General features: G+C 43.7%; 3 protein-coding genes across 4 annotated transcripts in view; 1 reads left to right on the forward strand and 2 right to left on the reverse strand.

The window, feature by feature from the left end:
- OOSP3 (oocyte secreted protein family member 3) overlaps positions 1-6841 on the reverse strand; it is a 50849-nt gene extending 44008 nt beyond the window's left edge. Inside the window, exon 1 of the mRNA XM_046644654.1 lies at positions 6794-6841. The gene's annotated coding sequence lies outside the window, so the exon portion shown is untranslated. The remainder of the gene's footprint in view (positions 1-6793) is intronic.
- A 144-nt stretch (positions 6842-6985) lies between these two features.
- Positions 6986-11189, forward strand: MRPL16 (mitochondrial ribosomal protein L16). The gene is made up of 4 exons (XM_046643710.1): positions 6986-7172; positions 7494-7559; positions 9492-9640; positions 10488-11189. Exons 1-4 carry the CDS (start codon positions 7118-7120, stop codon positions 10971-10973), a joined length of 756 nt encoding a protein of 251 aa, XP_046499666.1. The 5' UTR covers positions 6986-7117; the 3' UTR covers positions 10974-11189.
- A 3160-nt stretch (positions 11190-14349) lies between these two features.
- Positions 14350-25413, reverse strand: part of STX3 (syntaxin 3) — a 40233-nt gene continuing 29169 nt past the window's right edge. The window contains exons 5-11 of one of the 2 annotated variants that reach the window (XM_046643709.1): positions 25158-25225; positions 23637-23745; positions 22662-22735; positions 22332-22466; positions 20514-20624; positions 18988-19101; positions 14350-16233 (exon numbers count right to left, since the gene is read on the reverse strand). In XM_046643709.1, the coding sequence (XP_046499665.1) occupies positions 19018-19101; positions 20514-20624; positions 22332-22466; positions 22662-22735; positions 23637-23745; positions 25158-25225 (581 nt within the window). In that variant the 3' untranslated portion in view covers positions 14350-16233; positions 18988-19017. The remainder of the gene's footprint in view (positions 16234-18987; positions 19102-20513; positions 20625-22331; positions 22467-22661; positions 22736-23636; positions 23746-25157; positions 25226-25413) is intronic. The other variant, XM_046643708.1, reaches the window with a different exon arrangement.

Below are 25413 nucleotides of genomic sequence, written 5' to 3' on the forward strand. Positions count from 1 at the left end.
AATATGTAATATAAAATTTAATATATAGTATATTTTATATATTAAATGTAGATATACATCTATAACCCCACCCTATATATAATATATAATATATGATGTATTAAATATAGTTTGAAAGAAAAATTTAAGCTTTCAAAGACAATCACAAATCTAATGTCTGCTGAAAGGAGTCACCACTGGTATAAACTTTCCAGAGAAGGATATGAAAATGTGTATCAAAAGACCTAACATATACTCAACATTGACCCCCAAAAAAATCCCAATTCTGAAAGTTATACAAAGGTGAGAATCATAAAAGGACACAGATATACAAGAACCAAATGTCTGCTGGGACAATTAGAGAATGAATCTTAGATATGCAGCCTCAATATACTTCCCAATTTTGTGTGAACCCCAGACGCAAACAGACTTAGCTGCCCTGTCACAGGTCTCCCCTCTTGGCATCTCAGAGCAAGAACCTGCTTTCTGGTAACAGTCTGGCTCCCAGGAGAATAAGGTGTGAACCACACAGGTCCAGGTCCTCACCCCAAACATACCTATTAGGTAAGTCACTGTACCCCAGAAAAAGGCCAGGACTGTTGCTGTAACGGAAGGAACTCTCAGGGAGGGGTGAATAAGTGCTCTCATAACATATCATAATGTTTATAATGTGGAAAAAAGGGAAACAATCTAGATGCCCAACAAAGGGCAACGAATAGGTAAACCCTGGTGGATCCACATCTTGGGATACTTAAAAGTCACTGAGTCATGTTGAAGATAACCACTTGCTGACATGAATAGACGCTCATGATGCCTAGCCAAGTGAAGGGAACAGACCACACAACGTTACAATGTCATCCATATCAGAGCGTTAGAGTGGTTATCTTTGCAGGATAGAATTATTGGTGACTGATTTTGTTTGCTTCTCTGCTTTCTAAGTTTTCTCCATTCAAAACATAATAATTGGGCAACTCGAAAATGGGGAAAAAATTATTTTAAACAAAGATGACTTTTTCTTGTTTAACAATAAATTAGGCAACGAAAGGAAGACATGTGTGTGTGAGAGAGAAAGAGAGTATGTGTGCATGTAAGAGTCCCACTCTTGACTTTTGCTCTACTGATAGAAACGGGAAGAACAAGACGGGCCTGGGAAACAGTAAAGAGGGGAGAATCACAGGTTGGTTTCACATATAAAAAACTCGTTTTAGCTACCTGCCTAGTAATTAACTGACTCTGTTCATCTGTATTGGCAGGTGTTGGGGACAGGGGAGTGAGGTTGACATTGGATCTGCTACGACAAGTTGCAATTCTGCTTTGAGGAAATGCCTTAATAAAATGAAGCCTGTGTGGGCTCGTTTTTGCATAATACCTAATGCCCAGGTATACATTTGGTCACAGTTTCAGTGACTGTAATAAGCTCTCTTGTGACCTCTACTGGCCATGGCTGGTGAAGCCTAAAGTTTCCTTAGGACTGCGGTCAATCACACAAAAATATTTCTGTGAAGATGCAGGGGAGAGGGGAGGGGGGAGGGAAGATTGCTACCAAATACTTTTCCCCCATTTAAAAATTGTACACAATTGTACCTGCCTTTAACTAGATACATGAATGACCTATAGCAAGTACATGATTGCGGATAACACACTGACAAGGAAGGGGAATGAAACAGATGACTCCTCCAGCCCGTTCCAAGTGAGATCCTATAATTCTTTGAAATATCAAAAGCCTCGAGTCTCACTCGGAAATGCAAATGGCTCTGAGATTAAAATGAAAAAAAAAAAAGAATCTAGCCAAGAAAATTAAAATGGAAAGGGAGAAAGACCGGAACTTAACAAAATGGTTCCAAATTCTATCTTGAAGATCGAACTTGCTAAACATAGCCACGAGGTTTTTTGTAAAGTGTAAAAATGTAGAATTTGATCACACATATATGAAAATGTGTAATAACACACATTATTATGACATAATTATGACAATAATTAAAACAGTGTAGCACTGGTTTCAGAGAGAACATGGGAACGGAATGTCAAAAGAGACCAAAAAACTTATGTTGGGTGCTTGCTTTGGCAGCACGATTATAAAGATTAGCATGGCCTTGTGCAAGGATGACACACAAATTCATGAAGCGTTCCATATTAAAAAAATTCCGTGCCAATTTAGCACATTATAAAGTCACATATTAAATGAAGATTTCCTTTTTTTTTTTTGAGGAAGATTAGCCCCAAGCTAACTACTGCCAATCCTCCTCTTTTTTGCTGAGGAAGACTAGCCCTGAGCTAACATCCGTGCCTATCTTCCTCTACTTTTTATGTGGGATGCCTGCCACAGCATGGCTTGCCAAGCGGTGCCGTGTCTGCACCCGGGATCCAAACCGGCAAACCCGAGCCGCACTTAACCGCTGCACCACCAGGCCGGCCCCTAAATGAGGATTTTCAACTTGGAAAAAGAATTAAATTACATTCCCTACTTCTGGCCCTTATAAGCATATTATCAGAGTCAAAAACTCCTAAGAAAATTACTGGCAGATTTCATTGCATAAAAATTACAAATGGTCATACTTCAAAAAAGTAAAGGACACATTGAAAACTGGAAAAAAAGAACTGAAACATATACAACCAAACAGGAGTTAATATACTTAACATACGACAAGCAGTTTTTAATCAACAAGAAAGAAACGAACAGTACAATTGAAAAACAAAGTACACAAGCAAGCAAATTACACATGCAGAAAAACAAACAGACAGAAATATATGAAACCAGAGATATGAGAAAAAGTTCAACATCACTAGTCATTTAAAAAAATGCAAACTACCCTACAACCAGTATGCAAGTTATATTGAATAGGACTCAGAGAATGCTAGAAGAAATCAACTTTAATTTGTCCTGTAGCTGCTTATCCAAACCAACTTGGTAAGACCAGTGTTTTGCATTTTCTCATTACTCTCTGATTTTTTCTAAAAAAAGTTGTGTTGTCACTTCCAGTCACAGAAAATATTCTCATTTCAGTAACTATAAGGTCCGACACTGTGTGATAGTCAAAACCCTGAATTTCATTTAAAGGTAAAGCTGCTCCCCTCCCCCAGCTCAGTCCTGCTCCAGACAGAGAGGTAGTAATGAAAGTAAAATGGAGAGGAGGGGTCTGTACTTGCCCACTTTCCACTTTGCACGGGGCAAGTAAGATCTTTTCTGCCCCTGATCTCTCATCTCTGTTTCCGACCCCTCTGGGACTGAAATGTGTCCCCTTCTCCTCCTGCAAAAAAAGAAGTGTTGGAGTCCTAACCCCCAGTACCTCAGAGTGTGAACTTATCCGGAAAAGGTTCTTTAAAGAAGTAAGTTAAAAAGAGGTAATTAGGGTGAGCCCTAATCCAATACATGGCATCCTTATAAACACAGGAGATTTGAACACACAGACACACGTGCATAGAGGGAAGACGATGTGAAGAGACACAGGGAGAAGACAGCCATCTACAAGCCAAGAAGAGAGGCCTGGAGTAGGTCCTTCCTCACAGCCCTGAGAAGGAACCAACCCTGCTGACACCTTGATTTCAGACTTGTAGCCTCCAGAACTGTGAAGCAATCAACTTCTGTTATTTAAACAACCTAGTTTGGGTTACTTTGTTACAGCAGCCCTAGCAAATTAACACAGCACCCAACAGCAGAGTCCTGCCTGGGAGGCCCAGCATCTCACTTTGGAATATGGAGATTACCACATACCTCGGGGCCTCAGGCAAAACTGAGTCATAAGCAATCCTGCTATAAACATAACATTGGCTTTTTCACCCTTCACATTGGCAAAGCTTTAAAAGAACTATAATATGCTTCCTCAGCAAGGGTGTGGATAAATGGGCACTCTGATACATTGTTGGTGAAGGGCAATTTTGTGCAATGGTACAAAGCAAAACGATTTTAAATGAACATTCTCTTTGATCCAGCAATTTCTCTTTTTGGAATCTTCCCCAAAGAAATACCAAAACAGTACCAAAAGGGTATGTTTAAGGATGCTTATTACAGCATGGTCTATAATAACAGATTTGTAAATAACCTGACTGAACCACAATAGAGAATCATTTATTATGGTGAAACCATTCATAGGAATACCATGGATACAGTCTGTGAATGCCAAGACAGAAACAAGAACAGTTGGCATTGTTCCCTCTTCTTGGTCAGACAGTTAAGGAGTTGATCCATTCTTTGTGCCTGTTAAGTTACTTAATGAGAAATGCTGGAAATAACTCTCCTGTAAAACTTTAGTAATTCCCCAAGTTGGGATTGAATCCAATTAGCTTTAAAGTTCTCGAATATATGTATAGACACATTAATTTTTCTCATGGCAGTAAGGTAGAAACCCAACAGATATTTGTTGAATGAATGAAGACTTTTCTATGCCTCATTTCCACCACTATCATCTACAAAATAGGAACCTAATAAGATAACCTATGTATGTGTATATGAAAGCCCTTTGTAAACAGAAAGTCACTCCAGTATGTTAATTATTAATCTTGTATTAGGGTATGTTGTCTTCTGTTGTGGAAAATTCTATGGTACCACTGCCCTTTTAGAAATGCTCTACACCACAGAGAAGCTAAACTGATGAAGACAGTAACATTAATGAGCCCCTTGAGAAGGTTCTGTGGGCTTCCTGGAGCAAGGAAATTCCATAGTGATTTATTATATTATGATACTATGATTAGAATTTGATAAGCAAAACCCAATCTGTTTATCAAAACGAGATAGCACGTGCACACACACGTGTGCATCATTTATGTCAACAACCAGACCTGGCAGTAGGCTACCGATTTTTGTTATCTCTTGATTTTAAAATAAGCAGTTAACAACTGATGTGCCAGATAATTTTTATACAGGTGGAAAATACATATATAAGTCCCAGTGGATGCAGGCCTGGATAATCCAGAAAAAATGCCTTGTACCTATACTCAATTTTTAAATTTTCAAAGTGCTCACAGAGCACTGATTCTCAAACTTGACCAGGCATTAGAATCACCTGTGAGACTCGTCCACAATAGGAATTCCTGAAACCCACCTTCAGAGTTTCTGACTTACTAAGTAGGGACCAGATATTTACTTTTCTTTCTTTCTTTCTTTCTTTCTTTTTGGTGAGAAAGTTTGGCCCTGAACTAACATCTGTGCCAATCTTCCTCTTTTTGCTTGAGGAAGATTGTCCTTGAGCTAACATCTGCGCCAATCTTCCTCTATTTTTTGTATGTGGAACACCACCACAGCATGGCTTGACGAGCAGTGTGCAGGTACAGGCCCAGGATCCAAACCTGCCAACCCCTGGCTGCCTAAGCAGAGTGCACGAACTTAACCACTATGCCACTGGGCTGGATCCCAGATATTTGCATTTTTAACAAAGGTCTCAGGAAACTCTGACGCAGGTAGTCTGAAGACCAACTTTCGGGAGATTTTAGCAAACCCACTCCAGTAGAAGTAAATACGAACATCAAGGTTCCTAGCCCTGCTTTACATCATATTAGCTGTGTGGCAAATCATTTAATCTCTGAACCTCAATTTCCTACATATAATACCATTGAAATATCACAAGAGATGTGTAAATAAACAGCTGTGAGGAACTCAAGGCGTGAAAGCCATTTTCAGAGATCAGAGAAGATCTCAGGTCCCTGCTTTGATTTTTCCCAGCCCTTTCTTTACACTTCTCTTCTGACATCTCATCACTAGCTATTTGTATGCTCACTATATGGTCCCTACATAAATATAAATTCCTAAAGATTAGAATCACTGTTTTTTCATCTTTGTATCTTCCATAGTACCTAACACAATTCTTGCAAAGAACAATAGACATTAGTAAAGTTACTATTTAAATGCAGAACTTTGAGTATACCTTTTGGTTCTTTTAAAATAAACAATGAGGTGGAAGTTTTAGGGCATCAGAAGACTTAGACACCAATCAGACAGTGATTGCACTGCCGCCTTATTTTCCACCCAAGACAGGATTATGCAATGTTCAGCTGGAGATTTTTAAATCCTTGAGCACATTTAGATCTCCCACTTTTGGTAAAAGGGAGGGGTGAGCACAGAAGAGCTGCCCAGAATCTGACACCAGCTGGGGGAGGTAGGAGGGCACAGTTGACCGTTTTTTTAGATCTGCCCTTGGGACAGAAATGATTGTCTCTAATAAACTCCATTAACTCTTTTGAGGTAGATTCAGTGTGAAGATAGTCCAGAAGTGCATAAAATTCTGGACAGGGAGAGTTCCCTCAGTAGTTCTGCAAGCATTACAGGTTTTATTTGTTGCTATTTATAAAATTAATCCTTGGGGAAAGACCACACAGACATTTAGCATGATTTAAGTACAACAGACATTGGTCTCAATTTGCTAATCCCATTTGTGTCCTAAAAGCTCGGAAAAAGATCATCTTTCATTCCAAATATTAAAAAGCTTCAGGCACGTAAAAACGATTTGTCCAACATCCTCCAGAACAATTATACATTATTTCATTTTAACTAGACATCAAGTTATGATATTGTCCAGTCACTGGGGTCTCTGGAATAACACACACTGTGCTCAAATTCTGACTGTACTGTTTTCCTGCCGTTTGACCCTGCGAAAGCTAAATCCTTTGACCCTCGGGATGGACTCTGCAAAATGGATATAATGATTTACTTATCTCGTGGATTTGTTGGGAGGTAAATGCAATGATAAGGTATTCGATGCCTGACACCTTGCAAGCGCCCAGTAAATGTTAAGACAATAATGAACCAGTGGGATTTTCCTAGTCTTTGAGGGCGCCCCTAGAGAAGCGGCGTAATGGAGCGAGTTGTAAAGAACCAACTTACTCCGTGAACACAGGCTTTCTCAGCGCCGGACCCCGCGGAAAGCACTCCTCGCCCTGCCTCCCTGCCGCCCTGCCCGACTCTAGACAAAGACTCCAGAACCCAAGAGCACCACCAGTGCCGGAACCCAAGCACCGACGCTTCGAGTTCTTCAGCTTCCGCCGGGACTCTCTGCGGAGTGGACCGGGGCGCGTGCAACTTCCGGTCCCACGCACAGCCGTCCGGCGGCGGTTCTAGCGTGACTCTAGAACGCCGCGCTGTCCGCCCGGGTTAAGGTCGTCGCCGGCGTGGCTGCGGGAAGCCCGGCGCGGACGGACGCGGGTGACCATGTGGCGGCTGCTGGCTCGGGCCCGTGCGCCCCTCCTGCGCGTGCCTTTATCAGGTCGGACGTCCCCTTGGTCCTTCACAGCCTTCCTTTAGGTCCTCCCTGCCCCCGTCCTTCATCCCGCAAACTCAAAGGCGGCTCCGCATAGGGTGGCTGAAGCTGTGGGAGGGGCTGCGCTTTCCCGCCGTAAAATTCGTGCAGAAGGGTCGCAGCCGCGCCTGGGGGTCGGCGCCCAGAGACTCCGCTGGCCTCTTTAGGAGCGTGATTGGAACCCGCGTCCCATCCCTCAAGACACCTCGGTCAGGAGTGTCCTTAGCCCAGGTTGCACTAGTCTCTGGCCTTGTCGTCGTCCTCTTTTAACTTGGTTTGTCTTTGTAGATTCTTGGGCCTCTCCGCCCGCCAGTGCTGGCCTAAAGACGCTGCTCCCGGTGCCAACTTTTGAGGGTGAGAGCTTATCTGTCGTTTTCATGTTTATCTTTTCTCTGATGGAACCAGCAGAGGGTAGATGAAGATGCCGGGGTGGTGTTGTGCTTATCCAATCCCCATTCACTCGTTCACTAATACAGTATGCCAAGCAGAGCAGTGTTCTAAGCGGTAGAGATAAATCAAAGAACAAAAGAGACCCAAAAAAGGACCCTGATTTTATGGAGCAAATGTGTAAAGGGATCTTCCCTGTGGCCCACGGTGCACCCTCCGCTAGGGCTAACTTGCCTCAAATTTGGACTTTTGATGTTCTAGCCAAATGAGGTTACATATATGTAGTCATTTAACAGTATTATGTGAAAAGCATTAATTTGTTAAACATAAACATTTAAGGCAAGCCACTTTATAAAAATATATTGGAAATCTCAAAAAAACAAAGAAAGGGCCTTGACCTCTGAGGGTGTTATCTTCTACACATAACCCTTAAACTACTACATGCTCTGGAAGTATGTATGGACTTGGAGGCGAGAGAAAGCTTTACTGAGTTTCTCTACAGCTGCGTGTAGAAACTGGGCAGCAGTTTCTGTAACCCTGAATAGACCACTAATAATTTGATATTCCTTGAAATCTCCTGTTTTGTATTTGACTCCATCATACAATCATGATTGTTTTACTATAAAAATGTTTTAACTGACTTACAAGTTAGTAATTTTTTTTTGCCCAAATTGTCAAAATCTCAGACATCATAAAGACGCCCAGCCCACATTTCAGCCCACCCACTCTCACTCAGCAAGCTGTTGCACGTTGTAGGAAATGTACAGTTCTCAGCATGAAAAGCCTTTGCATAAATAAAGGAAAGAGCATTGATCTAAAGATTCCTAGGTTGTGAGTTTGCCAACAAGAATGTGGCAGAACAGGAGAACTTAGATATTTTCATGTACAATATAGTATTCTTTCCACTACCCCCATTAACAATCAAAGAGGCGGTGTGGTCGTTTAAAAAAAGCAGTGTCATGCGGTCTGGCTTTGCTGTTTTAACCAGATGATCTAGACCAAATTGTAAAATGTCTCTAGGCCTCAAGTTCCTTTTCTATGAGATGGAGAACAATACTACCTGCCTAATGTTCTGTCTCTTGATCTGAGTGATAGTCTTGTGGGTGTGTTTGTGTGTTCACTTTGTGATAATTCCTTGAGCTGTACATATTTTTATTTGGCCCTTTCATGTATGTGTGTTAAACTTTAAAAAGTTAAAATTTTAAAAAAGGAAGCCCTAAAAAATTGCCCAGGCAATGAAGTTGTTTTAAAAGGTTAAATAAGGGGGCCGGCCTGGTGGTGCAGTGGTTAAGTGCGCACGTTCTGCTTCGGTGGCCCAGGGTTTGCTGGTTCAGATCCCGGGTGCGGACATGGCACCACTTGGCACGCCATGCTGTGGTAGGCGTCCCACATAGGAAGTAGAGAAAGATGGGCACGGATGTTAGCTCAGGGCTAGTCTTCCTCAGAAAAAAGAGGAGGATTGGCAGCAGTTAGCTCAGGGCTAATCTTCCTTAAAGAAAAAAAAAAAGATTAAATAAGATAATGCATGAAAAGCATTCAGCTCAGAGAAAAATGTTAGCTAGTGTTATTCTGCGACAGTCTTATAGCTCTATGCCTTCCCAAACAGTATCTTTTATAGTGTTAGGCACAGAGTAGGTATTTAGTAAGTGCATTTTGGTTTGAAGGTTAAAACTTTGCCATCTTCAAATGTTCAGAAATACTTGCATTAACTGTTGTCATTGCCAAAAGATTCCAGTGTCAATAAAAGCATCCACAAGAAAAACCCAATATACTTTCGAAATTATTGGTCAGTGGTAACTTTAAGACTTTCACCTGATGGTTATAAATCTTTCTAGGAAGAAAATGAGTCCTTTGAGATGTGTACTTTTACGTATTCTTGGTTGTCTGTGCTCCTTTTAGATGTTTCCATTCCTGAAAAGCCCAAGCTTAGATTTGTTGAAAGGGTACCACTTGTGCCAAAAGTGAGAAGAGAACCTAAAAACTTGCGTGACATACGAGGACCTTCCACTGAAGCTACTGAGTTCACAGAAGGCAATTTTGCAATCTTGGTGAGTGAGTTCAGCGTCAAGCAGCCACAGGATGGAAGCCAAGGATTGGCAAAATGTCATATTCTTTGAGTTAATCCTCGTCTCTTCCTCCACAGGTTTTATTAGAAGTGCCACCAGTTGCTGTTTAAACTGATGTGCACTACCCAGTAAACATTTGAGTTTGTATCTTTTTTTAATGTAGAGTGAAAATAATGTAAAAGCAGAAGGAAGAGGTTACCTAACTTACCCCACAATCAGACCATGAGATCTTCTTAAGCCTCTGGTAAAAATAACACTATCCATGACTTAAGATGTGGGACAGCTGTTTCCTTACTCATCACGTAGCTTCCATGATGACTTGGTGTCAGTAGTGACAGATGGGTGTGGTCTAGGGTTTATTTCCCATCAGGCAGCCAGAGTGATGTGACTTCAAGTCCTCTTCCCACAGCCTGCGTGAGCAGCCCCTGCCTGCCTCAGAACCTCATGGCCATTGCCCCATTCCTCCCTCTGCTCCAGCCACACTGGCTTCTGCTCAAACTCACCAAGCCCTTTGCTTTGTCAAGATCTTCACATACACCATTCCTCTGCCTGGAACGTTCATCTGTTTTCCTTCGGCTAGTTCTTAGTGTTCTGGCCTGTTTTAAATGTCGCCTCAAAAAGGCCTTCCCTGGCTATCCATTGAAGTGAGTCCACCCTTGTTCTCATTTATTACTGTACTCTAGACTTTTCCTCCATGGTATTTATTAGAACTTATATTTTTATGTGTATCATTGAAGCCACCGTTACTATGAAAGAAGAGACATAAGAAAAGAGCCCATGAAAGAGATCTAAATCCCCATGTGTTTCTAATTCTTCCATTCACTTTTAGGCACTGGGTGGTGGTTACCTCCATTGGGGCCATTTTGAAATGATGCGCCTGACAATCAACCGCTCTATGGACCCCAAGAACATGTTTGCCTTGTGGCGGGTACCGGCCCCTTTCAAGCCCATCACCCGCAAGGGTATGGGACAGCGCATGGGGGGAGGCAAAGGTGCCATTGATCACTACGTGACTCCCGTGAAGACTGGCCGCCTCATAGTAGAGATGGGTGGGCGCTGTGAATTCAAGGAGGTACAAGGTTTTCTCGACCAGGTTGCCCACAAGTTGCCCTTCCCAGCAAAGGCTGTGAGCCGTGAGACTCTAGAGAAGATGCGGAAAGATCAAGAGGAACGAGAACGTAATAACCAAAACCCCTGGACCTTTGAGCGCATAGCCACTGCCAACATGCTGGGGATACGGAAAGTACTGAGCCCATATGACTTGACCCAGAAGGGGCGATACTGGGGCAAATTCTACATGCCCGAACGTGTGTAGTGAGAATGTGAGAAATAAACGTACACAGGCTGTTGAGAGAGAAGGAATCTACATTTTATTCCCCTCAGCCTACCCTTAAAAGTCTTTGGGTAGCTCTGATGTCATACCCAAGGAGTAGCATATGAGTAGATGATTTCTGAAAAATTGTATGATATCTGTTGATTTTTTTAAAAAGTGCATTTATATTAAATAAAGTTTGAACATCACCTCAGGATATAACTTCTCACTGGTCACTCAATCCCTTAAATATTTAAGAAACAGGCCTGATTGACTGTTAGGATCTCTGGGTCTCCCTACCTATACAATGAACATCTCTAGGGCTGAGGCAAATGTTTGCGTTTCAAACCTCTGATGCAAGCTGAACTTAATTATCTGTACTACCTTTTATATAAACACACTTCAGGAGCTAGTTTCCATGTATTTTAGTAGTTACAAATACAAACTAACATTTTTGGACAAGCAAAGAAAAAAACAACAGTACATTGGTTAATTGATTCAACAGATATTTATTAGTGCCCAGCTACCCATCTTCTCTCAATCTTGGAAGGGGGAATGTTGGACAATATGGCAAGGGACATACCTTTGCCTTTTAGCAAAAGGAACTGATAAAAACAGAGGTTGAAATTGTGCGGCCTCAGGTCTGAAACTGAGGAGGGAGAGTGTCTGGTTCTAATACAGTGCAGTGTGCCACACAGCACTCAGACAGTGACTGCTGGATGAATGAGGGCCCCACGTGATTCAGATCCCCAGTCTACCAGCTTCCTGTTTGCCTTTAACAGGATTAATCTGCTTTTCAGAGAGAGCCAGCAATAGCTTTCTATCTCCTGTTCAAACTAAAGGGAATACAAATTGATAGAAATATTAAACCATTTGCTTTTGAAAATGGGTAGAAAACAGTACACTGACTAAAAGGTCAAAATTTTTATGCCACTTTCTTAAAAAGATCTCCAGCAAAGAAAATAATTTACTTTCGAAAGTACAAATTTATCTAAACAGTTGTGTGGTCCTCATGTTGTATACTATTTTTCATGTATTTTTAGTGAACCTCTTATAACACCACTAAATTGCATTAAAACACATCAGAACCTTGAATTGGGGACAGTGTTTGGAACAGTTTCTTGTACACACGTTGCTGGCCAACAAGGTCAGCTCAACATGAATCAGATAAGAAGTGATGTGAGTGATAGCCTCGTTTCACCTTTGTGACCTACCATTTTCATCTCTTCTTTTAATGATTCATAGAGCATGGTATTGATGACTTTTTGGAGTTCAATCATGGTATAAATCTGTTAACTTTTGTTTTAGGTCAATGTTTAGTTACTGAACCACAATCCTGGGCCCAGCCATCTTCACAGAGTGAGAGGCCATTGATAGACAGAACTCCACCATGACCATCCATAGAAAAAGGACTATATGTCGTGGTAATGGGGGTTCTGTTGTAGTTTTGCCTAAGTGGATCAACCCATTCCCAGGCATTTTTACACAGCCCCTGATACTAACAGACCATTGCCCATTGATGCCTTAAAGGGCTTAAGAGTCAAAACCAAGGACTTGTCCATGAGTGGAAATCAAAGCTTAATTATAGGGAATTAAGTCAGTAGATGCTTGAGCACCTATAAGTGGCAGGCACTGTGCTGAGCACTGGGGACACAGCAGTGAGCAAGACATGCATGGTGCCTATCGTTAGACAGTCTTCACTTTAAAGACTACTGGACCCCGAAGAAGGAAGCAGAATGTAGGGTTGGTCAAGGGTGAGGCCTAGAAGAACCTGAGGAGCAAAAGTAACAAATGCTCTGATCCTGATCAACTTACAGCAGTTAAGATCCTGATGAACTGGGTATGCTACAGTATCTGCCTCTTCAGAGCCATAACTTCACTGCGGGCTGTAAGTTTTATTTCCCGAACAGGTACCTATTATGCTTTCTTCTCACCCTGCAGGCCATTCCTTTAAACCATCTTCCTAACCAGCCATATATTGCTGAACTCCCTGTTCCTTCACCCCCGCCCGCCACCCAATTCCTTACTGTCATAAGTCTTCCTTTGCATAACTTTCAATAGGTAGTTGATTGATGCCCTGTGTCATAAGAAGTTTCATAATGGAAAGAGGAGTAGCTGCTGAGGAATCTGCAGTGGAGAAGTGATGGCACCACAGAGGTGGAAGAAGGATTAAAAATGCCAGTCGAGGATCCATCTGTGAGGGCTGAAGGAGATAACAGAAAAGTGGAGGGGAAAAAATCACAGATTATACAGCAAGATGTCTGAGGTCAGGATCACCAAGTCCCTCTTCTGCTGGGGTAAGAGATCACTCAACCTACAAGGCTGTGCTAACTTGTCCTAACCCTGTAAGGGAGGAAGTTCATTTACCTTGGGTTTACCACGTGGCCCTCTTCCAAAGACTGCTTCTAATGTAAGAATGAATTGTTTCTCCTTTTGCTATTCCCAGATGCAATGGCCCAAATTTGGCTGCAGGAAATCAACATCCTTTTTTTTTTTATCAACATCCTCCTATAAAGCATTCTCAACAAAGCTGCCAGACCTAGTTAAGGAATAGACTGCCACCTTCTGTCTCCCCGTCTACCTACTACCAACTCATTCTTCACTCATTTTTCTATGAAACATCTCTTTCCTTAGTTTTCTCCAATCTTTATTCCAGCCCCTAACCCCACTCAGATTAGGGTACCTGGTGACAAACAATGCCCTCAGGACACTTCAAGTAAGTGAAAGCAGGCCTGACCCTCCCCACGGATGGCTCACCTTTTTCAGGCAAATATGCCCCCAATGGTAGAAGCTAAGATGATCGCAAGGATAACACAGCAAATCATGATCATGATCTTCTTCTGCTCATCCAGACAAGGAAAGAAAAAGCACATGAGAAACAACATCACTGTGCACACAGAGTTCCGAAGGAAAGGAGACAAAAGTGGATCAAGACAGGGAAGAGGATATGAAGGAAATGGGAGATGGATCTGGCTTCTAGAACCCAGAATGTGAAGAGAAATGTCACTTCTAGGTGAGAGGTGCAGAATTAGATCAAAAGCAATCTCAGAGGATGTTTAGTAGGTGGTTCTGCCTTCTAGACACCATCATGTCAGAGTTACCCCATTTCCTCCTAGAGGCAGATAGTCTCAATGAATTAACCAAATTCTCTTCAGGGGAGCACATCAAATCTGAAACTCAAATGCAGTTACACTGCAGTCTGAGAGTTGAACCATTTTCAAAAACTGGAACTTTTGATCCATCTGATCCAGAGACAGTTTAAAAAGATTTTAACCCCTTTCCAAAACCTAAACAAAAACCACCACATGGGGGCACCCAATCCCTAAGTGTTTTGCAGGGAAATAGAGCCAGAACCGTTTCACAATCGATATAAAGTCATTTATTTTTAAATTAGCAATAAAATAATCGAGTTTACATTTAAAAAAAATACAAACTACAAAAAAACCTTCACTTGTATTCCAAAATAGAAGCCGCAGGCCTCAATCTCAGAGCAGAGGCCTGTGATTAGAGCTTGTCTGCCCTTGTGGCTGGAGCCAGTCCAGTGTCCGACATCATAGCCTTGGGCAAGAGGGCATCCCCTGGGCTCTGTCTGAGTGCTGGGCAATGACTGAAGTAGCCTTGGTGAAGGAGGCCAATGGGCAGTGCCTGGATCAGGGTGCTCACCCTATCCTAGAAAGCCTTAAAGTCAAAGCTGAAATATAAATCAGGCAGACTGCAGAGACCAGCAGGGAATCTAAGGGGCTCAGCACTGGGTCAGCCCAATCACTACAGTTGAAAATCTCCCGGCTGTTCCCTCCTCCATAACAAGAACTGGGGGAGACAAGAACCCGTCAAGCTCATTAACCTGGGAGCAGGAAGAGCTACTCAGCAATCCCTGGTCTCCCCTAACTCAGCCCTGGACACAGGACATCCCAGAGGTCACATGAATGATATCAAATTGCTGTGGGATGTTCTCAGGACAAGCCTGGCCTAGGCAGCAGGTGGGGAGAGGTGTCAAAATTTGTCACAACTGTCCGCTAAGCAGAAAAACTTAATGGGGATCAACTTAGTTCTCACCCCAAAGATCTGTGATTCTCCCAGTGCTCATCCAGAAGACAGCAGGTTTCTCGATGACATGGGGAGATCATATTTCTACCATGATTCATTTGCAAATAAGCAAATGTCTCTTAGCTAATTTTTAGCCTAGCTCAAGGTTATTTTTTTGAGGTTATAATATCCTCCACTTCTAGCTTCCTACTTCCTGAGAGACACGTGCATATATACACATACACCTCACACACATGATTATAAAAATACATCTGGAACACATGAAATGAGTGACAATACTCACACCAGCCTGAAACATTTCCAGAGCCTGAGACTCAAGCACCTTGTCCCTGGCCCAATTTTAAGTGCCTGGTTATTTTTGGCCTCAAGGCAATGGCTTCACAAAGCATCACTCTAATGGTGAACAGCCACTTTCCAGGACTCAGACATGGAAACAAATATCCCACACCCTCTGCCGTTACAAATGGTAACCTCAGACGACTGCATCGTCCTGGTGCCTCCTTGAGTAAACATGAGAGAAGACAACATACAGATCGAAACTGGCCACCAAGCTGAACATGCTAAGAGCTTAATTTGAGATTGAATTTCAAACAAGTCACTTCTAAGACCAAAATGACATCTGCCAGTCCCTCATATTTTCAGCATATAGCGACAACAAACTGAGGATTGGGATCCTGCCAGGTTGAAGACTCAGGTTAAGCCTTATTTTTGCCAAATTTGGAAGAATCCTTTTGCCTTGATAAAGACACCCCCCCTTAAAAAAAAAAATACATTGCAATTTCTCAGAGAAGAATACTCCATGAGGTAGAAAATTCAGCACCTTGGGAAGGTCTGAAACAGGCTTTCCAAGGTACAAGGCATAATTTGACACATCAGAGGGAAAAAAGAGAAGCTGGATTGGTTCATACAGTCCGGGAAAGATGGTACTTCAGAGCTGGTGGGGCAGGAGGAGGTTTTGGGGAGAATTCAGGGTTGCATCAGGTAGATAGGATTCCTCCAGGGCTAGACTGTTGTTGGGTCAGGTCCAAGGATGGTGACAGGGAAACAGATCAGGTCCCACTCTCTCTCAGGAAGGCCATTCAACTCCGTTCCCATCTGAAGACAAGGGTGGCCACCAGGTTGCAGTGAAGTCGGGTTCTAAGAGAGGCAGGGGAAGGAGGAGCTGATCAGTGCACAGGAGGATGGTGGAGAGCAACACTAAGAATCAGCCACCGACCTAGAAGTGGAGAGGAAAGATCAGAAATAAATGCAAAAAGGAGAACAATGAAAAAGTCAACACTAAACCTGAGAAATCCAATAGGCATACTCAAGACAGGACCTGGAATTAAATATCCCCCTGTACAAGAAACAAAAGGCCTATTATATGAGAGGGAACAACAGAAAGATCTCTGGGCCTTCTAGAATCCTTCACACAGGCTGTCACAGACCCATAGAAGGACTTGTCAGGAGGGGGGGCAGTCTCAGTGGTTGAAAAGACCTATTCTCGCTGCGGGGCCCACATCAGCACCTTTCAAATACACATTTCAGCTTTCTGGTACTAGACTCTCCTTCTCCCTTACTCCTCCCCTGCCACCCACTTCTCTTAGAAGGCAGAAAGGCACAGTGAAAAGAATATGGGAAAGTTTGGGGGTCATATTAGGGCTGCTCCACCTTATGAGCTGTGTAGGCTTGGGCAGGTTTCTTTACTTCATTGAGCTGCAAAGATCATCCCCGTCTGAAAATGGGGATAGCGTTATTATCCTAGAGCAGCAGCTGGCACACAACTGGAGCGTATAAATGTAAGCTGTCTTCCTTCCCTCCTGTTCAGAGACCTCTCCCTCAGGTCACATGGAGGGACAGGGGAGTCCAGACTGAAGTAACAATCAGTTCTGACCTTATTAGGCAGTATGGAATACACTGTGGTAAGCAGCTCAGCTACTGCCCAGCAACTTAGCATCTTAGAGATCAGATAAGCCAACTAAAAACAATATATTCATCAGTCTCCTCATTTTAAAAAATGATTAATTTACATTCTGAATTCCTGGACTTAGGAATAGTAAGGGACACTATGAATTTGCAAGACATCTTTCATCCAAAGATATGGAAAAATATCAATTATTATACCTTTTCTTAATTTTAACTTTCCGATGAGACAGTTACAAGTCACAAAAAATCTCAAACTTTACAAGCGAAAACACATCAAGGCCTAGACTCCAATTATCATGAAAAGAAAAATCAATTGGTTGCCTGTAAGAGGTTGATCATCCCATTGCTGCTTATCTCTCAACAAGAAGGTGGATGTCTAGTGCTGCAATAATCTTTCAGATGCTCTAGTCACATGGAGGAGGGGGAGGAAGCAGCACATTGAAGCAAAAATAGAGTGAAGAGGGATCAGCCCAGTGGTGTGGTGCTGAGTCTGTGCACTCCACTTAGGCGGCCCAGGCTTCACGGCTTCAGGTCCCGGGCACAAACCTACATACCAGCCTACACACTGCTCATCAAAGCAGGCTGTGGTGTCATCCCACATAGAAAATAGAGGAAGACCGGCACAGATGTTAGCTCAGGAACAATCTTCCTCACCAAAAAAATAAAATAATAAAGTGAAGGATCAGCTCTGGGTATCAACATTATAGTACGGACCAAGTTTTAAAATATTTATATCTATTACATCTGTAACTTGACTTCTATGCATTTATAATAAAGAGAAAATAGAAATGAGAAAAATATTATATGTTAGCCATACTGTTAGTTATAGAAAAACAATAACAACAAACCTCCGACATTGGTGAAACGTTAAATAACTCAGAGTATATTCACAATCTTGTGTTGAAAATTAGATTCACAAAGATTTCAGTGATGTGAAATGATGCTTTTCGTTTTGTAACTGGGTACAAAACTATAGATAATCTGGTCTGAACTATGTAAAACTACATCTGAGTGTGTGAACATGCCACAAGGTCATCAGCAATAATATTAAAAATTAATTCTGTTCACCTTTTCTGTGTTCTATAGGTCTCTTTTTAAACAACACATACTATATTTTATTGAGAGAAATAATATTTAAGAAGTCACAGAAGTCTTAACGGTCCCACTAACTAGATCATTCTTGTCATGCTACTGCTATGCACACGAAGCCCTGAGACAGTGGTCAGCTCTAATCTTTTTACCAGATTTTAAAGAAATAAATGGCCTAAATTTTAAAGTCACTATCCTCTATGGTTCTCTAGACTTTGCAGACAATGACAAATGGCTACCTTGTTTTACAAAAAGAAGCTGAGACGTAATAAAGAACTCTCCTAGGTCCACTATCAGCTGTGTGTTCCAACTTGCCCTGTTACTTAACTTCTCCTTAAGCCTGAGTGTCTGCATCTGTAAAATGTGGATAATAACAGCACCTACCTCAGAGGGGTGTTGTGAGGATTCAGTGATATGTGTAAAAGGTGTTTAGTACATCATCCGGCACAACTCAACACTCAGAAAGGTCAGCTACTACATCATTCGATATCCACCCAGTCAGCCACAAACAAAACCCTACCGACCTAAGTCCCAATCAAAGCTTCGTTTACATTGAAAAGGAGACAGAAAGCAAAGCCCAACATCCATGAAAGCGGGTAAGAATTCAGAAGACAAAGCCCAGATCCCAACACACAGATTGTACCCAATTGAGCAGCATGCTTGCCGGCTAGGGAGAATGCAAACGAGGTACTCAGCTATGCGAGGAGAGGTGGCGAAACACACTGCAAGGCCAAGAGCAGGGACGGAATCCACAGGACAGAGCAATCCACAAGCAGGAGACCCGACCCAAGTCCTGCAGCCAGAACCTCAGAAGAGAATTCTAAGGAGATGAAAGGATGCGCAGGCTACTGACAGTTTAGAGAGCTCAGTGTGTCCAAGGACAATCGCAAAGGGGAAGAAGTGGAAGTTGAAATCCCAGACTAATTTCTCAGGAGGGAGCCAATCCAGAGTCCCCGAGAACCTTCCATTTACTTACATTTCAGTGCAGCAGCCTCTCAGGCCGCCCTTATTTCAGCCCAACGGACAGTCCAATAACCAACGCTAAAATGCCCAGCAACACAACTACTATCACAATGATAATTATCAATTTCTGGAGAGAGGGACAAGAGAAACAAAAACAAGTCATTATTACAAACAACCAAAAAGCAATCATTCATCCAAAACCCAGCCCCTCTCACCTCTACCTAGAAAGCATCTTATCAATTCAAATAAAAAGCCTACATCTCTACATAAAGACATTCCGTGAGGATATTTTATATTTCTTCAGTTACTTCTTGGCTAGCAAGGCCAGCAGATGGAAATACGGAGCTTGGTCAGCTCACAGTGCAGTCTTGTATATGTGGAGAGATATAAGAACAACTACCCTGAGGTCTCCAAGCAGCAACAGGCCAAGATATCACGGGATTAATTTTTCCTTTTCAAGAAGGCCCATGAAGACATTGTTGACATAGTCCTAACTTCAAACTTCTGTCCGTCTCTCTCCTAATATACACTCCACCTGTCAGACCCAGTACAGTGACTGGGGATCAGAAAGCATGAGTATGGTCCTGTTGTGAACCAGCCTGGATTCATCCGGTAAAATAACCTCCCAGCTCTCTAAATCCCTGCACAAGCAATAGGGAAAGTTGGAAGAAAAACAAGGAAAGGAAGAACAAAAATATGAAAGCCCAGGAGAAATAGTCAACAGTCCTCAAGCAACAGGGCACCAGAAGGCGGGAAATACGGTGGTGCGGTGGGAAGAGCATGACTGGAATCTAATTGAATCCCACTCCTCTACCTACTAGGTGGCCCAAAGCCAATGACTTAACCTCTGACCCTCAACTGTGTCACCTATAAAGTAGAAATAATAGGTGCTCCATAAGATATGAGATGATGTTTACATAGCAATCAGCACAGTACTGGGTTCAGGGTGGGGAAGAAGCAGCGTGGGGCTTGGCCTACTGGAGTGGAAGACGATGAAGAACAGAGGAGTCAAGCATAATTTCTGAAAAGTTCATGAGTCATGTCCAGGAGAAGATAGGCAGCAACCCCTGGGCAATGCATCCAACCTACAGAACTGCCTTCAAGGGTGGGTTCTTGGGTAGAGAGCCCGTGAGCCAGATCCATGCAAGGCACACCCAGGAAGGAAGGGCAACTAGTCTCTAGGAAAGGCTGACATAGGTGTTTGGATGAGGCCAGGATAGAGAGGGAAGGGATGGGCTCACGGACACAGGTGGGGATGACCAGAGAGAGGAGAAGCAAGTAAGGCCAGCTGAGACTAAGGTGCTCACCCTCCGAGCTTCACTCTGATACTTGACGGCCTTTTTGGTATCTGCCACGGCCCGCTCCACGAAGCCCACTGACTGGTCCATGTTGTTCTCAATACGGTCAATCATGGCTCCCTTTCCCCCGGTGCAATTGGTAATGGCAGCAGAAACAGAGACAGGGAGAGGGAAGCGAGAAAGAGCGAGAGACAGCAAGCAAAGTGGACTCTCTTCTCTGAAGGCAGCAGGAGAGTCTCACCTTCCGGGCCTGACCCTTGTATTTCACGGCTCTTTTAGTTTCCTCCCGTGCCTTCTCCACGTGGTCCACCGTGTGCATGACATTCAACTCTATGTTATCTAACATCTCGCCCTGCAAAGAACAGACACTAGTCACACCCAATAAACCTACCCCAGGACAGCCCTAGCTAATGTAGGGAAGGATTCTCTCTCGTATAATCTTCAGTGCCGGGAGGAACATCTAGAAACCTTGACAGGCAGCCTTCCATAGGGCATGCTTTCACATTTCCACGTGACTACATATGGGTCCCCAGTCCTCGGTGGCAGTCAGTCATTCAAGAAACAGTCATTGAATTACTTCCCTGTGACAGACACTGTACTGGGCACCTGGAGCACATTGTCTACATGCCTGGTAACTATAGATACATATTCTGAAAGATTCCACTACCACCTTTTTTTTTTAACTAAGCATATGAGGAGAGAAACCTCGTGTTCTTAGGGCATTACCAGATGCTGGCCCCTCCCTGCTCATTCAGACCTGAACCAAGTTCATTCTGCCTGAACTGAGTTTGTTCACTACTATAGAAGCGCCTGGCACATAGTAGGGGCTCAGTACCTGAGAGTGGGAACATTTGCTTTCTCTAAGAGATATTCCCAAGCCCCTGAAGTGACAGACATTGGGTTTATCTAAGCTATGTGGTTAAGAGACCATGGTCTCAATAAGATTTCCAACCATTTCCCAGCTTTTACTTCCCGACAGGAAGCTTGGTGACTCCAATTAATTTCTGGGCATCTCAGGATAGGAATTCCCCTCACCCACTTAGACATTCCTCAACCCAACCCATGGCTCTATGGTGGTCTATAAACAGAGTAAACAGAGAAAGGCACTTACCACCACTTGAATCTCAAACCAGTTCCTCGCAAGGCAGTGTGGGGAAAAGAATGGAGAGTGGGGATGGACGGACTTGAGAAACAGTCACAAAGGCCAGAAGGGGGCGGAGGAAAGGCACCTGAGCCCTGAGCAGGGAACTGATGTCAAAACCACATCAAGCTGTGCTCAGGCATCAGGTGGGTTCTGCAGTCCTCTACGAAGGAAGCAGTTTTCAATCCTTTCCAGGTGGCACAGCGGCTCATGGCAACAGTGGCACAGCACCAGGACACTGTGGCGTGTTTCACTGTGTCATAAACTAGGAGCCATCTGACTATGTGAAACCAATACTATACGCAGGTGACAGAGACACATCCTTGAGCAAGTGTCGTCGGAGACCAAACAAGCTGCCAGACTCAACACCATGAGTGTTTCAGGTGTTCCTGTGAATATTACTTTGCTATTCCTTGATTCTTTTTCTTGTCTGCTCTTGTTCCTTAGCAAAAAGTGTCAACATTTTTGGAAAAACACATACAGAAGAAAAAACAAAAATGGAAAAAAATAAAAACCTCTGTTAAACCTAACTTTTCACTGTGAACTGGGGAAGAGATCACATGTTTTCAGCGTCACCAGTGAATCAGTTCATATCAGGAGACTTTTAGGCATCATCATTAAGAACCCGTATCACTAATTAAAAAAACAGAGAGAGATCCTGAGGCCTGAGGGAACGAGGGACTTGACAGAGCACATCCAAGCCCATATTAACTAGAAATGACTTCCAGGCCAAAGTGCCAGGTAAGAATGACAAGGCTGAGGCTGCCCAAAGTGTCAGATTCAGGAGTACATTCCCTTCCCTGGGATCCTGGAATTCTGTTACTCCATCAGACAAACTCCCAATGATTCTGCCACCCCACCTCACCTGGCTTTTCAGGACTCTCCTCCCTCCCCACATTGGTACCCACTGCTGGTTACCTGATTCTCCACCAGCATGGCGATGTCCATAAACATGTCATGAAGCTCCTTGATGCTGCTCTCCAGCCTCACGATGTCCTTGTGCCGTCCCTCGATCTCACTGAGGGCTTGCTTAGAAATCTGAGAGTCAATGATCTACAACAGGCCACAGGAAGACAGACCATCAGCCACTATCCCCGCCATGGCCTCACAAACACGCCTACAGAGCTCCTCACACCCCCTGCCTCCCCGCAAACGCAGCCCAGCCTTCACTCGCTGACCACGTGGAGCTCCACAGTGGCCTCCCTTCCCCGTGACAGGGGCGTGCATCCCAGCTTGCAAGTCACTCACCCCAGAAGTGAAGATGGCAGGGTTTCCACTCTCCAACATCTCCTCCAGCTCCTCATCTGTGGTCTTTTTGCCAGCTTTATAACACAAGAAGGAGAGCATCAAATATAAGATCAAAGGACACCTTTTCAAAAGTCCCCTGAAAATTAGGAATATGGTAACTTTGCCATGGGTTTTACAAGTAAAGACCATGGACTTTACAACACTCCCCCAATAGCCTCCTGACTCCTCTTTCTTCTGATTTCTCCCCTAATCCAATCCATCCTTAATACTGTCAGCAATTACCTTCCTGAAGCACATTATCTGCCCACATTCCTTCCCAGCTCAGAACATTTACTGGCCCCATTCACTATACCACAGAGTCCAAGGCCCTCAGGACAAGGAGCCAGTTCCTGGGGGAGCCCTCCCTCGATCCTTCTTAACTTCACACTGCTGACTCCCAAATGCACCCTTTTCCCAGGCCCTGGAACAACCTGCCACTCCTGAACACACCTGCTTTTTTTCTGCCTACGTCTTTGCTCATACAGTTCCCCCAATTAAAGCACCTTGCACTCTGCTGGGCCCTGCATTCCATGTGACTAAATTCCTAGAGGGCATGGCTTTATTGATTTCTGTATTCCTCACAGCAATTAGCACTGCACCTTTTATTTCATAAATGTTCTTTGCTGTCAAAAAGGCAGCAAAAAGATGTCATGAGTCCCCAGGAGAGCAACCGTTTAGCAAGTGTCTCCCCTCTAGGTATGAGGAAATGCTGGCTCCCACAGGAACAAAATTCCTGTGTCCCCCTTCAGCCTAAGACGCGGCATCGAGGATGTGCAGGTGCTATGACGCCTGTCCTGGGCTTGGGCACAAAATATGAGGTGGAACCCACAAGCAGGGGTGCTGCTCCCTCTCTTGGGGTCTCACCACTTGGGACGGACAACCACATGGCAGGAAAAAGTGAAGAGGCACAGGCCAAGCTTCTAACCTAACACGTACTGATTTCAAGCTGCCGCTGGATTCGCCCCTTGCTGCGCTCACGGAAGTCCACCTGAGCCTCGTTGTATTTGGTCATCACCTCCACAAACTTCCGGGAGAGGACGGAGTGCTGTGGGAACAGTGTCAGATGCAGTAAGCCCCCAGGAGGGGAGAGAGGAGGAAAGTCCATCACTCTTGTAGAACCCTTCCCCCACCCCCACAGAGCCTAGTCCACGACAGCACTGGACTTGGAACCAAAAGACCAGGTACAAGACTCAGCATTTTGGCTTCCTAACTTTACACCATTGGGAGAATCAGCTGGCCTTTCCAAAGCATGTTTGCAGCATCTGTTTACCTGCCCCGCTGACCTCATATAGTAATTGTGGGGCCAAAGGAGATATCTCTGTGAATGTCAGAGCCCTGCTTTCTGAAGCTGCCAGACTCCCTTCCTACATCCAACACCTGCCAAAGATCCTTGAATTCTTACTCAAACTGAACTTCCCAACTTTTCTTGCTTCTAACCAGATGCACTCACTCAACAGCCCTGGGTGCCTAAGCTCAAATCTTCATAATAAGTTTTATTCCTTGCCCACCTCTCAGCATCAAGCCCAAGTGGTTTCTCCTTTGGAAAATCACCAATATTTATAGTTTTTTCAAACCCACTACTACTATGCAAATTCAGACAAAAATCATTGCAAAAGTCCAACCAGGGACACACCTGTCTCTTGCCTCTTCCTGACTCTGATCCAGCTTTCAAATGGCTACCAGATTATCTTCCTAACAGACTGCAGACTGAACTAAATGCATACAGACTACTTGGTCAGATCAAATTCCCTAGGCCAGGAGTCAAAGACCTCTGCAATATGGCACTATATTCTCTACCAAAAACTCAACGTTCTTTTTTCTCCAGACAGGCTGTTCTCTTCATGTCTGCCCCTCACCCCCACCCCCATCACTGCTGTTACACACACACACTCAGACACACAGTTTCTGCCTCCACGCTTCTACCCTCTAAGCCTGTCCATGTTGGCACTCTTGCCCATCCAAGGCCCAGCCTCCTCTGCCTACCCCCAATTCTTCCCAAGACCTTTGAGTGCTGAGAGCACCATGCATTTGATTATGTCTTCTTACACTGCTCTCCTGTTGGGTCTTATGTAACAGTTTCCTTATGCTACTTGAACAGCATGCCAGGTCTTTAAGGACAAGGATCATATCTTTAATGACCGCTGAAGAGCCTAACTCAAAACTGTACAACTAATGACCAACAATCTTTAGAGAGAAGACTTCAATTTCCTCACGTACAAAACAAGAAGACATACTAAATCGTAAGATGTGCTCTGGGGAGCCTTAGGAAGTTCTTCAGGGGCCTCCTCGGAGGAGAGTGTGAGAGAGGAGCCAAAAGGACTGGACTCCAGCCCTATCCCCTGTTTCAACCCGGGCAGCTCCCCTTTACCAATTCTTCGACATGAGTTCCAAATAAGAGTTGTATTTAAAATAAAATAAAAGTTTGGACTAGATGGTTTAGACCAGGGAAAATCCTACCTGGGATTTCCGAATCCGAAGGTCTGCTGACGACCGGACCTCATCTTCTTCAATATGCCTCTCCATGCCTGGGGAGAAGAGAAAGGTTATTCTAGCAACATGTCTGCTGCTCTCTTTCAAGAAACACACTTTTCCATGAGAACCTCCTTGCTCACTCTCACACACCCAGCCCACGGAGATGTAACAATAGGCAGGTACAATCTCAAAAGGTCAACTCACATCTGAGTCACAGGACTTGCATTCCACACCACTCACT

The sequence above is a fragment of the Equus quagga genome, chromosome 17, assembly GCF_021613505.1.
Source record: "Equus quagga isolate Etosha38 chromosome 17, UCLA_HA_Equagga_1.0, whole genome shotgun sequence".
NCBI classification, from domain to species: domain Eukaryota; kingdom Metazoa; phylum Chordata; class Mammalia; order Perissodactyla; family Equidae; genus Equus; species Equus quagga.